Here is a 15051-nt window from a genome sequence, read left to right as displayed (position 1 = left end):
CTACTTAATAAAATCTCAAATCCCATGACCCATAATATAGAATCCCCTCTGAAAAGTGCCGTGACTTTACCATTCAATAGAGCTTTTAAAATAACCTATCTTTTATAATCTACCTTAACGTATTTGCAGTCAGTCAGCAGCTGATCAGTCAGTGAGTGAGTAGCCGTCACTGTTTTGTGAAGCTGTTGTCCTGTTGAAGTGAAGCTCTGCGTGTGGAAGTGAGGCGGTTCAGATGGCCGTTGAGGTGTTGCTGTCTTTGGGTCGGACCCGCGTCACGTGTTCCAGCTGCCCGGAGTCGGACACGTCATAGCTTGTCTTATACTTGGCCAGGATTTTCATTAGAGGACGGAGCTTCAGCCACCACTGCTCCTTAGGGATCCTGTGACTGAAAGTAGAGAATAGACGAATGTTCTCTACACTATTTCTTAACCACAGAGATCTGTAAAAGCAAGATTAAAACAAAAGGCCTGGGGCCGCTGCTTCAGAGAATTTTAGAGGAATTGGGTCAGAATATTTTTCAGGTTTGTTCTTAATAATCTGGTTCAGATGCATTAGCACTACCTTTTTTTTTTCACTATGTTAAAGATCTGCAAATGGTCCTCTAAAACATTTTTCCTCTCACACAGTAAGTAAGCTCAGCTTGTGAGCTTACTTACTCAGGGTTGTGAGCTGCACTGCTACAGATATTAAACAATCTTCTTACACAAAGTCTGTCTCGTCCCGGAGCTGCACCACAGGCTGAAAGACCAGAGTTCTGCGACGCATCCCCAGCAGGCATGCGGTGTCCTCAGAGTTTGCAAACACTCTCCCTGCAACGAAGAGAAGCATCAGCTTTTGTAACTGCGGCAAAGCAATTTCACACCTAAATGTTCTGCATCCTCGCTGGAATCAAGTGTCACATTTATGTGCTTGCCTCCTTTGTAGGACTCCTTGAGTGTCCGGGTGATCCACTGCATGGCTTTGGCTGCAATTTTGGTACCAAAGTTTCTGTCAAAGGGAGATGGAGCTCCTCCCTGACATGGAAAAAAAGTCATATTTATTCAAAATAAGGGCATTACATATAAAATATCACAAGTCTAGTATCTAAAATAATGTTAAGTGCACTTTTCTGTTACACTATAACTCTTAATTTTGATCACTTACAATCACTAGTTTAGCAACATAACTCTATGTCTGCAATATCTCCCAGATAGACAGGATGGATGGATAAAGGATAGCAGATATTTTGTGGATTTGGCTCCTTGCATCACAGATTGTCATCATTGCTGATAAACATATCAAGCACAGCATCGCGTTCATTCATTTGTGCACGTGGCCAACCTGCTGCATGTGACCGAGGATGTTCTTCCTGCAGTCGAACACTCCTCGCCCTTCCTCAGAGTAAAGCTGGTAGATGAAATCTGTGGTGAAGTTCTCGTTGCAGTTCTCATTTCTAAAACATAGCACAAGGGCAACAGGCCGGTTAAGGGATCGCTTCACCAAATAACAAGTGTTCCCTTAAAAGAAGATGCTCTAAACAATGCCTGAACCCATTTATCAACTAACAGAGGACACAGAGTCACCAGGCTGCTAAGTCTCCACACACCAGCGTTCATATACCCTTCATCCAGGCTCTGCTTTTCACTGCATGCATGCATAGAGATGCTGTGATGCACCACTATGTTTGAGGGCATCTTAAAATAATGAAATTATGCAGGCACACAATGTCACCTGCACTCGGTTCAAAATACAACGTTTGTCCTATTTCCACAGACCTCGGTCCTGCTGGGAGTAATTTCCAACAGCATGGTGGTGCAGTGGACTAAAATAACCTCAATAGAGGACATGAAATAAAGTGTAAGGTTAATCAAAAATCTTTTATTTGCCAAAATGGTTTTATATACATAATTGAGAAACACTTATTTACAAATAACGCACTGCAGATGACATTTAAAAATAGAGCATTTTGCATTTTTTGTTCATCGCAGACGTACGCACAGGTCCGTACAACAAATCCCACAGGCTTGTGTAAGGTAATGCATCTAAATGTAACTTTAAAGAATGAAGGTGTTTAGCCTCACCTGAGCACCAGTCCCCTCTGGATGCTCGTCTTCATCTTCTCTGTCAGATGCTCCACGTTGGCCTGAAAACACAGAGTCTCTCACATTAAACCTGCAAGAGCAACTCTCACTCTTCAGTCTCTCATTGCAGAGTGAAGAGCTGCAGGTAACATTTACACCACCATGGGGCGCCATATCTTGTCTTTTACCCAGCTGGTGAGCCCAAGAGGGTTAATGCATCAGAAATGCAGGTTTACGACACCACACACATGCGCTTTTTACTGCTTCTCATTGTGATCACTGAAAAAGTGTTTGTTTGTTTTATTACCTTTTCATGCATTTTTATGGTTGAAATTCTTTGTGACACGTACTAGTTATAGTTCATATGCAAAGGCAGACTTCTAAAAAACTAAATTGTGCACTGCGCCCAGACTTTTTAAAAAGAAAATTAGTTTAACAAAATTTACAGAGCATAAAGAACTCAACATTGTTAGATTAAAATTTAGTAAAACATACACAGACAAAATAAATAAAAAGACAATTAATATTAAAAGTGTATGTAACAGGAACATTGTAAACAATAATAGTCCTGACGTCTCTAATCTCCCTGACCTGATCTGTGTTGATGAGATCTGTCTGTCATTGAATGACTGATGCAGCTCAGAGGTTATTAATAAGTTGCTTCATGTGCACTGCTATAATCTGGGTCACCTGCACAGCCCTGAAACATCCAGGCAGAGGCACTGATTGACTAACGGAAGCTTCTGCACTGCACTGCGATCAGTCTGCTCCACTACTGCTAAGGATGGAAATGTGCAACGTAGTGAAAGGTATTAGGCTCATTTCCAGCTCTATGTTGCTTATTCTGAACTCTTGATTCATAATCCAGTGCAGGGTTGGCTGGAAGTCTGTGTTAGCCCTGCAACAGAAGAAAGTGGACGGATGCCCTGACTTTTCAAAACAAGCCATTTTTAGCCAACTTTCTTCTAACTGGCTGCCTGTCGTAGACAGAAAGCTTGAACATTACGTGGGTGGGGCTCAGTTGTGTGGCTGAGATGACCATATTAGGAATTTCTGTTCTTATTGACATCATACAGAGCCCAAAAATAAAAAAGCCATGTTAAACGGAGGATTAGGAGCAGTTTGAATCCTGAATGTTTATGCTGTTGCCCTCATAAATGGTGTTACCAATAAAATCCAGTCATGAAACATACAAAAAATAAATTAAATGGAACTCAAAAAGGACTTGACAGGAATCATGGCTATAAGAGTCATCGAGAGAGTAAAAGGTCTTGGTATTTTCTGATGATGAGAGGAGACATGAAAATAAGGCATTTTCTGTTGGATACAGACTTTTTCTCTCTAACCTGAAGGTCACGGATGTCAAATGGCTCCTCGTAGATGTAGACAGTGTCGGCGCCTGCAGCCAGACCACCCACGGTGGCCAGGTAGCCACAGTAGCCCCCCATTGTCTCAATGATGAACACTCGCCGCTTGGTGCCGCTAGCTGACTGTTTGATGCGATCACATGTCTGATTCACACACACATAAAACAGTATACAATCATTAAACAAGAAAAATATGTTCACGCAGAGAGCATGCAAATGCAAAACACACTGTACACACAAGTAGAGCTGACAGGAATATTTTATTTATCCTGATAATATAAGAAGGATTTGTGAGAAAACATCTGAGCTTTTTGATTGTGGGTGAAAACTGGTAAATATGATTTGATTTGATTTGATATACCTTTATTAGTCCCACAATATGTCATATATGTCATCACTTTGTAAAATAAAATTAAAAAGAAAAGAAAAGATATCTGCATCAGCTCTACTTTAAAGTACATAAAATAGCTGAGTGTCCTTAGAGATGCACAGATTGACTCAGTAACTCAGTCCAGTCATTTATTTTACAGCCTGTCATACCACACTGAAACTAATTTATCTGATTGTTTAACGTGGCAGTCGACTGGCTGCATGTGGACAGACCAGGGCATGAGGCTAAAAACGTGCTTATTTCTTCAGACATCTTATCATCATGCTGTATATCTGCTGTATAATGCCCTCCGCTATCTTAGTTTAATTGGTCACATGACTGCATCATATGACTAACATGCGTTTTTGCTGTCCATACTGCAACGCCAAAGCACCCTTTCCAAATGTATGCATTTTCGAGAGCGTTTTCAAACCGTTGCGTTTTCCATCAGCGAAAACGCCTTCTCAGTGTGGACGGGAGGCCAAAACGGAGAAAAAACGATGCGCATTAGTGTGGACTTGTAGCCTGAGAGGGTTTTTTTCTTCCCAAGAATAAATAAAGAACAAAGGAGACTGTAAAGAACTGGTACATTTACCATCAGAGTCAACCTGTGTGTCCCTTTAGTCTAATCAGATGATTTCAGGCTTCCAGATGAGGACGCTGCAGTGTCCTTTCCTATTTACCTTCTCAAAAACACTCTTATTTTAAAGTCTTGTTAGTTGGCTTCACCCATCTGGTACCAAATGCACAAGAGGCCAGAAATAATCAACACAGTCAGTAAAACACAGGAACAGTCACTGACATGCATCGTGCCATCTTAGCTATTCACACAGAAAGAAAAACATGTACTCACTGACACTCGGGTTTTACTTCTGTTTACTCATTCCTCTCTTAAAGTTTTAGTAGATGAATTGGAGTGCATAGTTCAAATGACTGCACCTTGCAGGACTGGATCCAGTTAACCAAGTCTTTGCTGTACTTTCTTTGCCCTCTTTGCCTTGTTTTTGTACATAATGAATAAATAATAAAGTACATTCTCTACATCCTCCTGGATGGTAACGGAAGATAATAAAATCGTCATATTTCAAATACAACAAACCAATATTAATGCACGAGGCACATAAGCAACATCTGCTGTGTGCTGATCGAGCTGTCTTTATTTTAGGATTTGTGTGAACAACAACAGTTTTGACACTTTTAAACCCAATTTTTATTAACGGTAACACTTCAGCATATCTGTAGCTCTTAATATCTCCCCTCATCTCGTTTGCTGGGCCCTTACCTCCACAATGGCGTTGAGGGATGTATCAGCTCCAAGACTGAGGTCAGTGCCAGGCACATTGTTACTAATGGTGGCAGGCAATATGCACATCGGGATGCAAAACTCCTCGTAGTCAGCCCGGGCCACAAACAGCTGCAGAATGGACTCAAAGGCCTGATGACGGTAGCCGTAATATGGAGTTAGACCACTAGGGGGAAGACTACACATCTAAAAAGTGTGCCCTTTAGTGGCTGCTTCATGGTGCCCAGTGACTCCCTTGTCTTGTATCCTTCATTATCATGATAGCTAAAGCTGTTTGTTAATCAAATGCCAAGTTGCAATATCCCCGTGGATGGATGGATACTTTATAAAACACCATTGAATGCACTTTTCTGTTTCATACTAGCAGCTTTTTAAAACATAAACAGCCCAGCCCATATTTGTCTGATCTGTCAGGTTTTAATGTTGGAAAGGAGTGTCTGTGATGTAAAGATAAACCCATTACTGCACAGACAATCATCAGCATGAAATCACTAAGGTGTTCCTTCTCATCCTGACAGGAAAAGCTTGTTACCATGAAATTCTAGTTTTAATTTGACATGACATATAATTCTTTAAAGATGGTCTACTATGCACTGTACAATATTTACAAACCCCAAATTGTTTGAAATTATAACCTGCTGCAACCTTTAGGGTTAGCATTTTAAAAGGAAGGATACAAGACAAAGAAGTAACTTTAACTCCAATGAGACCATGAATATGCAGCTCTGCGTGTGTGTGCATGTGTGTTTGTGTGTGTGTCCTGTAGTGTGTGCAACTGGCTGGCTCTCTCCAGGAGTTGGGGGGACTTTGGCTTCTCATTGGCTGAGAGTAAATGGAATGAGGAAGAGGGGTTGCATCGTGGTTGACATGTAACGGTGTCGACGCGACGAGGTGAGACTCCAGAGGCAGTCGGGCAACGTTTCCTTTTATGTTCAAGAAGCAAAGAGGAAGTTTTTTTTTATTTCTATTTGGTTTTTTTGTTTTGTCTGAAGACAAGAAAGGCTTTCTCAGATAAGAACAATAGGAACTACGATGTAGACCACAATCAGTTATGCAGCAAACAAACTTACTTCCCAAACGCAAACAGTGTTCCCGTTAGACTGAACCTTCCTGCTGTCTAGTTATCTGCCTTTTACAAAACACAAAGAAGACCACATGAACACGCCAGGGTCACGCACCAAGAGCATGCCACAACACACCACTGCATGCCCTAACACATACCTGGGACCTCTGCTGATCAGCCCGCATCCAGCAGCAAGTGTTTTCTACTGTACTTCATGCTGATTATTAACAGTCTAATGTCTGCATCAGCTAAACTGAGCTGAGTTATTTGGCATAGTATGCGTTGCCTGTCCTAACTGTAAGGTCTTGTTTCTATTATCTTACAGTTGTGTTTATGTGAAAGCAGTAAGCCTGTACTTTCCATTTAGTTCTGCAAAAACACAAGTTTGGTTGTTAAGCGGGAGGCCAGTGTTTACACAAAACATTACAGAGCACTAGCACTGAGTGCTTCTTAAAATGTCTCTGTCATGTGACCTGAGTTTCAGTTAGTGAAACTACGGCACTTCAAAGTGAAAACTTGAAGTTAAAAATCTTACCCAGGCACAGCTGATTTCATTTCAGAGGGAACCAATGAGCAGGTCCAAATTTCAAATATTTGTTTTTTAATCTGGCTTTTTTGTCACTACTACTAAGCTGCCAAAGTTCAATTAATGGCAGCTCTAAGCCCATGCACAAGATTAAGAACCAATTTTTGACAATTTACACTAAATAAGAAACAATAACAATAATATATTTTCAATTTCTGAATTTAAACTAGAAAACAAATGGATCCTGTAAAAAGATCTAAACTGTCTTGACGTGTGAACTAAATCTGACCTACTGCTTGTTAATGCAAGGATGCGAGCTGGCAATCAGCAAATCCCGAACTCTGAGATGTGTTAAGTCTGCATGTGTGTTAAGTCTACAAACACACACACATACATTCTCTCTAGCCCAGCCACACTTACGTCAGTAATGGCATTCAGAGCAGTGTCTGAACCAATGCTGAGGTCTGAACCGGGTATATTATTGGAGACGGTGGCCGGGACCATAACCATGGGCACACAGAACTCCTCATATTTGTCCCGTGCAGCAGCGAGTTCCAGTAATCCCACGTAGGCCTGCAGTAGTGAGAGCCAGCGTCTTAGTGGTCATTGAGTATGTACACACAAGTGGGGGAAAAGTGAAGAGCTCTAATCCCCAGGACTTTGAAGGTGCAGTGGACAAGAGGACACAGGTGAGTTTTGAGGGAAAAAACATGACAGGAAGAGCTGGGAACTTACTGGAGATAGCAAAGGTGTGTCCAAAATCCATACTACACTCGAGAAGAAGATATTATCTACTATAAAATGGAGTATAGTCCACTAATTGATTCATGGGCTAGCACCAAACGCTGAGCATTGCACAGCTTTGATTTTGTCGAATGGAAATCAAATGTTTCACTTTATTCACCAACTTCTGCAAGATGTTTCATTTCTTCATCAGCTACAGCAGGAGCTAGGTACTACTGTAAAAAAGAATCACTGCATTACTAAAAGTGGCTTAAGATAACGTTTACTTTTACTTCTATTGTTATATATTGATTAGAGCTAAAATTTTAGCCAATCATAGCTATGATACATGCAAATTAATAATCTGAACATGTTTGCTTTAGGAATCATAAGTTAACTTGTGGTGGGCGTGAAGGAGGAGGCGGCTTTGAGGTGGGAGGGATCTGCTGATGAGAGATGGAGCTCAAGAAATGGAGTATGAAATGAAAAGTCAGCGATGGGATGAAGAAACGTCTGTGAGGAATGTACTGTTAGGAGAAGCCAAGGGGAGAGAGCCAGGCCAATCATGACGGGCAGTGAGACACACACAGGAAGTCAATGTTGCAGCTCCTCACATAAAAGGACAAAGACAGAGACAACGTTCATTTTTGGCCAAGCTACCAAAGTCAAAAACCTTTTCTTTTAAATGACATGGTTGAATTGTTAAAGTTCTTTGTTAAAATAAAAGTTTTATGCTGGTTTCATTTAATCTCTCGATTGGACAAAGAGCTTGAAAAGCATCAAAATACCATAAACATCCATTTCAATGTACTGAAAATCATTAAATCTATCTATATACATGCTGGCTTTGCAGCTTGGCCAACAGTTCATACTGACACATGGACAGACAGGGAGAGAGCCTTAAAAATTTAAATATGTCTTCATTATATTTTGAAAAAATATTAATATAGAAAATGTGTTTTGCAAATTTAAAATGTCAAATTGGGTAAATTGGTGAGAAACAAATGGACCAGAAAATGCTGAGCAATACAACACATGGCAATCGTAAAATGCTGGTGGGAGACGGTGCTTGATAATGCTGATACAATAAGGTTAGCCATTTTACATTACACAATAACTCTGCTTTTACAATATCAGTAGCTTTTTTTAATGAAACAATAGCTGAATTTAAGATTTTTTTCTCATTGTATTTTTCTAAATGATAAAAAATGGTCAGAGATACAATATTGATAAAATGTGATTACAAACAAAATGCTTTAATTTGCAATAACCAGGAAAGGTTGTACATACCTCAAACCCTCCGACCACAAGCAGAGCATTGATGTTATGAATCCTCATCTGCTCAGCGATCTTATCCAGATGTTTTCCTGGAAGAGTTCTGACACATAAAAAATGATTAGTCATTAAAAAGGCAAAGGGGATAACACTTTATCATGTACATTTAATGTTAAAGCATTTAACCTTCCTCTTGTTTTAGCTTTCTGTTATCATCTTTTATGTTAATGGATAGTTTTGTGTCTTAAATCAACCAAAAAGTTCCCTCAAAACAGTGGTTTATCATTCAAATTGTTTGTAATCTTGTTAGGCTTCCTTATCCATGAAAAGATGGGTTTTAATATTTTTCCTGTGGCCCTCAGGCTCTTTCTTTTTGCAGCACACCTCTCATTTTCATTCCGAAACTATAGCAAATTAAACTCAAGAGATTAAAAAAAACTTGTAGCAATGTAACGTAACATATCTCTGAAATAAATCGGTTTCATTTATTTTTTATGTCAATATTATTAACTATAATAACATTCCTGTGTAATTCTATCAATTCGATGCACAGAATTACACAGCCCGTGATGCTGCTTTTTGCATCCAAGGCTGCCCAGATGTTCATTTACTCTCACCTCTGCCTTTGTGTTGAACATTGGTGGAAAGAGCTCCACCCATCTCTCCCAGACATCCCTAATGGGAGCATGCGTGTCAGGTTTGCTCTAGGATCTATCTATCTATCTGTTGTAAAATCTGAGGACTCTTGATATCATTCAAAAGGTCTGAGTGACATTTTTGCCTGGAAAATATGCCTGCCTGTCGATGCTTCCCACATACCATCAGTGGTCTCATTGCTGGATCTGTACACTCCAGCAATTAGAACACCAGTATAGGCTTCCAGGTATTTCATGTAAATATCATCCTAAATGTAGCCATGGAGTTTTCTTGCTTCAAAGTTTGTCACAGCAACAATGTGTTTCTTTGGTGAAAATGGCAGAAACCCATCAAGTTGTCACTTATTCTTGTCACGCAAACCTGGAACTCACAGAGTCATTTTGATGACATTTGCAGCAGTTGGCCTGCCATGTAAGCCAGGAGGTACTCCAATCCAATACTCCAAGAGATGTTACCACTTTCTTTTTACTCCGGGAAGGAGGCAAAAAGGTGAAGAAGCCCCTAACTTCTCTCTGACAGTGTTAGTGAGCTCACAGTATGTTTACGATTTCAGTTTTGGCTCTAATTATTGTTTTAAGATGTTATATTATAACAGAGTTGAAACCGACTGTAACAATACAATGGTCATAATTTCCACCAGAACATTTTCTAATTTTGTTTTCATGTTTGTTTAAATAGAGGTTCCTGACAAAGTCAGAAAGCCTTGATGCAATAAACAAGTTTAAATGGCACCTTTATGCATAAAATCCTAAAAATGGGTCAGTGCCAACCTTAACCTCGTTTTTAACCTTCCTCATCAAGAGGAAACTTAAAAATGATGTAGGCTTATAATAACAGGTATATAATAAAGCAGCAGATTACCTTTTTGTCCCTAGCAGTGACCCACCCTGGCCAGTCCAACCACCAACATCTCCCCATTTGATCTCCTTAATCTGATGAAAGAGAAAGGCAGCCCATTTGTATCGCAACAAAACAAATTAATGCATGGCAGAAAAGGTTCACAGATCTCACTGGGACTATTACAAAAAGCAATCTACCAGATAAACACTCCCTTGAAAATTATTGTGTCAGTGTCTGAATTATCAAAAACATCAGAGATAGAGTTTCTGCTTTTTAAATGCATCCGCACACAGCACCAGGACAGCATTGAGAGGAACTACAATGTCAAGTACAAGTCAAGAACATCATGAAACACCAGCCCCAGCCCACTTCCCAAGGAAAGGAAATACGACTGCCCCGATGACAACATCAGAGGCAGCTTACCTAGGATGAGGAGGAAAAAAAGGACCAGGCTGTTGCTCAGTGGTTCATATTACTCTCTGTAAGCACATTTTTCATTTCATTTGGAAATTAAGATCTTAAAATATTAAGGCTGAGTTGAAAGGCACTGAATCAAAGTTATTTGAAGTCCAGTGTGGAGTTTCTGTAGTCTATGATGTGTCATGTTGTCAGCAAGTGTTGGTGATGATTGATCCACTGTTTTTCACAAAGTACCTGCCCATTGTATCCAAACTATCAAATGATTTACTGACAATGTTATTACTCAGCTTGACTTTTCAGTGAACTCTTCTGGCTTGAACCCTACAGAGAATCTATCAAAGCAACCTAGGCTTCAAAAACACCTCAGCGTTGCCACCCCCATGCCACACTGACACAGCAGTTCATGATAAAAGAGCCCCAACCAACCACTGAGAGTACAACCATAGTTTTCAGACTTTAGACATTTCTTTATGTCAATTCTTGCTTTTGATTGAACTTAGGAAATGTTCTAATAATTTGAACTACTGGATTGAAGTCTTGAAATAATTAACATGTAATGAATATAGATGTTTACTTTTTTTAAAATTAAATTATAAACAATAAAGACTTTCATGACATTTGCATTTTTGTAAGATGCACTGTAAAAAAATTGTAATATAAAACTATTTTACTGTGTATTTTACAGTTTTGTACTGTTCTTCTAGAATATTAAATTCACCTAAATAGACTGTGATTTTACATTTCAAATGTAAATTAACGTAAAATCACTGTAAATGTAATAAAACATAACTTTCTTCCTTTTTAAATGTATTTGTCTGTACATATGCATATTTAGATTGTTAAAATACATTCACTAATGCATCATATTTTCACAAATATTTGTCCATTATTTGAAAGATTGAAATGTTCAAATAAATAAAAATCAAATAATTATTATTATTGTTATTTAGGGCGATCGTGGCTCAAGAGTTGGCAGTTCGTCTTGTAATCAGGAGGTTGCTGGTTTGAGCCCCGGCTTGGACAGTCTCGGTCGTTGTGTCTTTGGGCAAGACACTTCACCTACTGGTGATGGCCAGAGAGGAATTATAAAGTGGAATTGTAAAGTGCTTTGAGGGTCTCATAAAGCACTGCATGAATGCAGTCTGTTATTATTTAAACCAACAATAACTGTATATTTCTGTACATTTAAGTATTATGATTCATTTTGCCACATTCATTGACCTTGTTTATAGGTAATTTCATTGTTTAATCACATTAAATTGTTCCTAATTTAATGTTTAAAGGCACGTGAAAAAGGCAAAATCCCATGTGAAATTAGGGCAACAAACTGTATTGTCATTACTGAAAATAACCGTATTTTCATGGGAAAGTTATTTTCTGTTATTTTCTGATATTATTTTGGTGCCCCAGCTGCCAGAATATTACTGTTTTTTTAGGATTTCTTTTTCAATCACTGTGATACTTAGTGGGGTTATTAGTCAGGGACCCCAGCTTCACTTTTCAACCAATCTAATCCTTCAAAATCAGGATTTTGTCTCATGTCTAATGAAAGGTACAATAGTGTGTCATCAGCATAGAAATTGTAACTTATATTCGGTTTTTCAATAACATACGGTATGAAGAGAAAGCCTAATAACAGATATCCGTGGAACTCTATATTTGTACATAGTTGTCTGAATGACAATTATGTACATTGAATCTCACCTGTCCTTTGTAGAATCCCTCGAAGCCATCGTTTACAGCAAACATTTTGTGGCCTTCGGTGATTCCCACTCTGACAGCAGAACGAACAGCAGCATTCATACCTGCTGCTGGAGCACCGACGTTCATTACTGCCACATTAAAGGAGCTCTGTGGGTGATACACAGCACCAATCACACTCATGTAACACTCAGTACTAACCTTACAGTAGGGGAAGCAGAACCCCATGGTACTGTGATATGTGGTAGCACCCTTAAGCTTTTTCAAATTTTAAACCATATTCATACTTTAGGCCCAACTCCTATATTTAGTGTACGAACCCAGAATATATCTATGAGCAGCTTTTACCGGCAATGCAGTCATGCCATTAATTCCATGGCATGAGGCAAACTGGACAAAAACTGGACTGAAATGGTTCAGTTTGGACGTCATGGAGCCATAATCACGGCTTCATCTGTCATCAGGAGAGACTCTGCCTCACACAGCAGCAGGCAGTGATAGCCTTTCATGCATGAGCCACATGCTGCTAAAAGACGCAGTGAAGTAGTAGCTACTTTGTCATGACAGCCACTGAAAATATCAACACTCAAATGAATATTTTCCCAAACTTTTTTAGCAGTTTTCTTGCCATTCAGTCTTGAATCATTTGGCAAAAACGCAAATGGTGCTCTTACCAAACAATTTTCAATCCAACTTTAGAGGGGATCTTATTTCAAAGTCAAACTCGGGTTCATGTGGTCCACATTGCAAAATGCAATATGGATACACCCAACAACACAGAATGCATTATGCTGTGCTCCAATAATAGACTGAGCCCGTAATGTTCTTGTTTTCAATTGGGTTAATGGCACATATAAATATGACGTGAAGTACCTCAAAACGGACAGGCTTCCAACTCTCTCTCAATAAATGCTTAATACCAAATCTCACACAGTTTGCTTTGTTTTTGAAGTCTAGCAAGCACAAGTGGAATCAAACTACAACGCCCGGTAAGGTCAGACAGAAATGTGTCTGCAGAAACTATACCAGCATCAAAAACTGCCAAGAATCAAACCTTGGTTTTTGAAGCCTTATCAGATTATGTTTACTTTCTGTTTAATCAAATACAATTCCTTCATCATTTTTCAAAGATTGAAAAATCTTTGGCTGCTGCATACAGACAGCACTAAACAGTTGGAGAACATAGGCATGCTGAGATAAAAAAGAAGATTATAAAAAAACAAATATTCAACAGATGAAAGCTTTACGTTTAACAACCACTAACCATCTTTGAATAAAACAAAGAGCTTGGAGCCTGTCCAGTTTGAGTTGAGAGTCAGCGAAAACACATCTATAAAGGAGACTACTTCAGAGCGATTTGAAGCAGATCACACCCTCATTGCCATTATCCCTGACAGCAGGGCTGGTCGGAGTCCTGCACTGCAGCGCTAATGCACCTCTTTGCATGTCTACATTTCTAATTCCAAGCATCCAAGCAGAGCCATGAGGAAATAAGCAAAGGCAGACAGAACGACAGGTGAAGAGCACTGACGCTGTCCTTTTGTGGCACCATTTTACAACAACTAAAATAAAGTGGATAGTTCTAGACTTGGTAAGAAACTAAAATCCACACATATTTATCTCAGCATTGGGAAGATTATTAGAAGCCAAAGGGAATAAGATGGTCAAACTAACTGCAAAGCAGCTCCTCGTATGACCTACACCTGCAGAAGCTTCAGACGCTGATCAAAAGCCTGCTCAGCTGCCCCATTTTCACTCATCACATACATCAATCTGCTCTTCATCCCCCGCCTCCTCCTCTCCCTCAGGATGGACAGTTATAGAAAGACAGACTGTGTTAGTGTCACAAAAAGACTGCAGCACCCACAATACACCTGACCAGGAAATACCTTATGCTAATGTACAATTCTCAGAGCAGCTGGTGGAAAGACACATTTGGAGAATAAACATGGTAATTATTATTTTACTGGTTTAATTAAATTATTTTAGCTGTTAATATTTGAGAGTGATAATACTTACATTTGGAAGTTCAGAATCTGCCTTCCGAAATGAGAGGAGTCGGTAAGTGCTCAGATTGTTTTCGAAGCTCCTGCAGATGGAAAAAAAGTTAAACAATGTGGAAAATCCAATATGAATTCTGGTCTGTAAATGCAGCAGGGCAAACATTTAGAGTCATTAAGAGATCAATGTTAACACAGATAAGCAGGAAGTGGGATGCTGTCAAACCGCAAAATGTACTATACACAACTTCTGTGCTGTGTAGTGTCAGACATCATGTGCAACATTCGAACCAGTGCTCCTGGCATGAGCAACATTTAAGCACTTTATGTATTTTTTAATCTTCCAATATGTCGATTGGGTATATATAAACATAACAAATCCTACAGGTGTTTAATCATGTCAGCGTAGTGGAATTTTACAAATACCTGCCACGCAGTCTGACCGCCTCATCAAATTTCTTCTCATCCATGGCCTTCTGTACTTCTTGAGTCTGATGACAAAAAAAACAGGGCATTTTTTTCTGGTGAGGCAGTGCTGCCTGCTAACTGTATTGCATGTAAATAGTGTCTGGAGTTATGGGAAACTCAAAGCACCTGTGATCCAAGCACTATAGTTGCTCCAGTCTCACGGCATGAAAGCCAGTCCATATTTTATCTCTTCTTGAATACCAGCTACATCCCTTTAGTACGTTTATTTTAAGACCTCTTTCTTTGCAAGAATAAAAATGTAAAAAATCAATGAATAA

General features: G+C 39.3%; 1 protein-coding gene across 1 annotated transcript; it reads right to left on the bottom strand.

The window, feature by feature from the left end:
* Nucleotides 1-190: 190 nt before the first annotated feature.
* Nucleotides 191-14818, bottom strand: LOC102206782 (ATP-dependent 6-phosphofructokinase, platelet type-like). The gene is made up of 13 exons (XM_013912828.1): nt 14732-14818; nt 14325-14394; nt 14073-14108; nt 12309-12455; nt 10206-10276; nt 8703-8790; nt 5080-5232; nt 3407-3571; nt 2061-2122; nt 1321-1432; nt 914-1013; nt 704-809; nt 191-385 (listed from the first exon to the last, which is right to left on the bottom strand). The coding sequence occupies exons 1-13, from the start codon at nt 14773-14775 to the stop codon at nt 229-231; spliced, it is 1311 nt and encodes a 436-aa protein (XP_013768282.1). The 5' UTR covers nt 14776-14818; the 3' UTR covers nt 191-228.
* Between the last annotated feature and the right edge of the window lie 233 nt (nt 14819-15051).

Source organism: Pundamilia nyererei, unplaced genomic scaffold, assembly GCF_000239375.1.
Source record: "Pundamilia nyererei isolate P.nyererei 1_Seehausen unplaced genomic scaffold, PunNye1.0 scaffold00103, whole genome shotgun sequence".
Lineage (NCBI taxonomy): Eukaryota > Metazoa > Chordata > Actinopteri > Cichliformes > Cichlidae > Pundamilia > Pundamilia nyererei.
The sequence above is the reverse complement of the archived record's forward strand: the minus strand, read 5'-3'. Positions and strand labels throughout refer to the sequence as shown.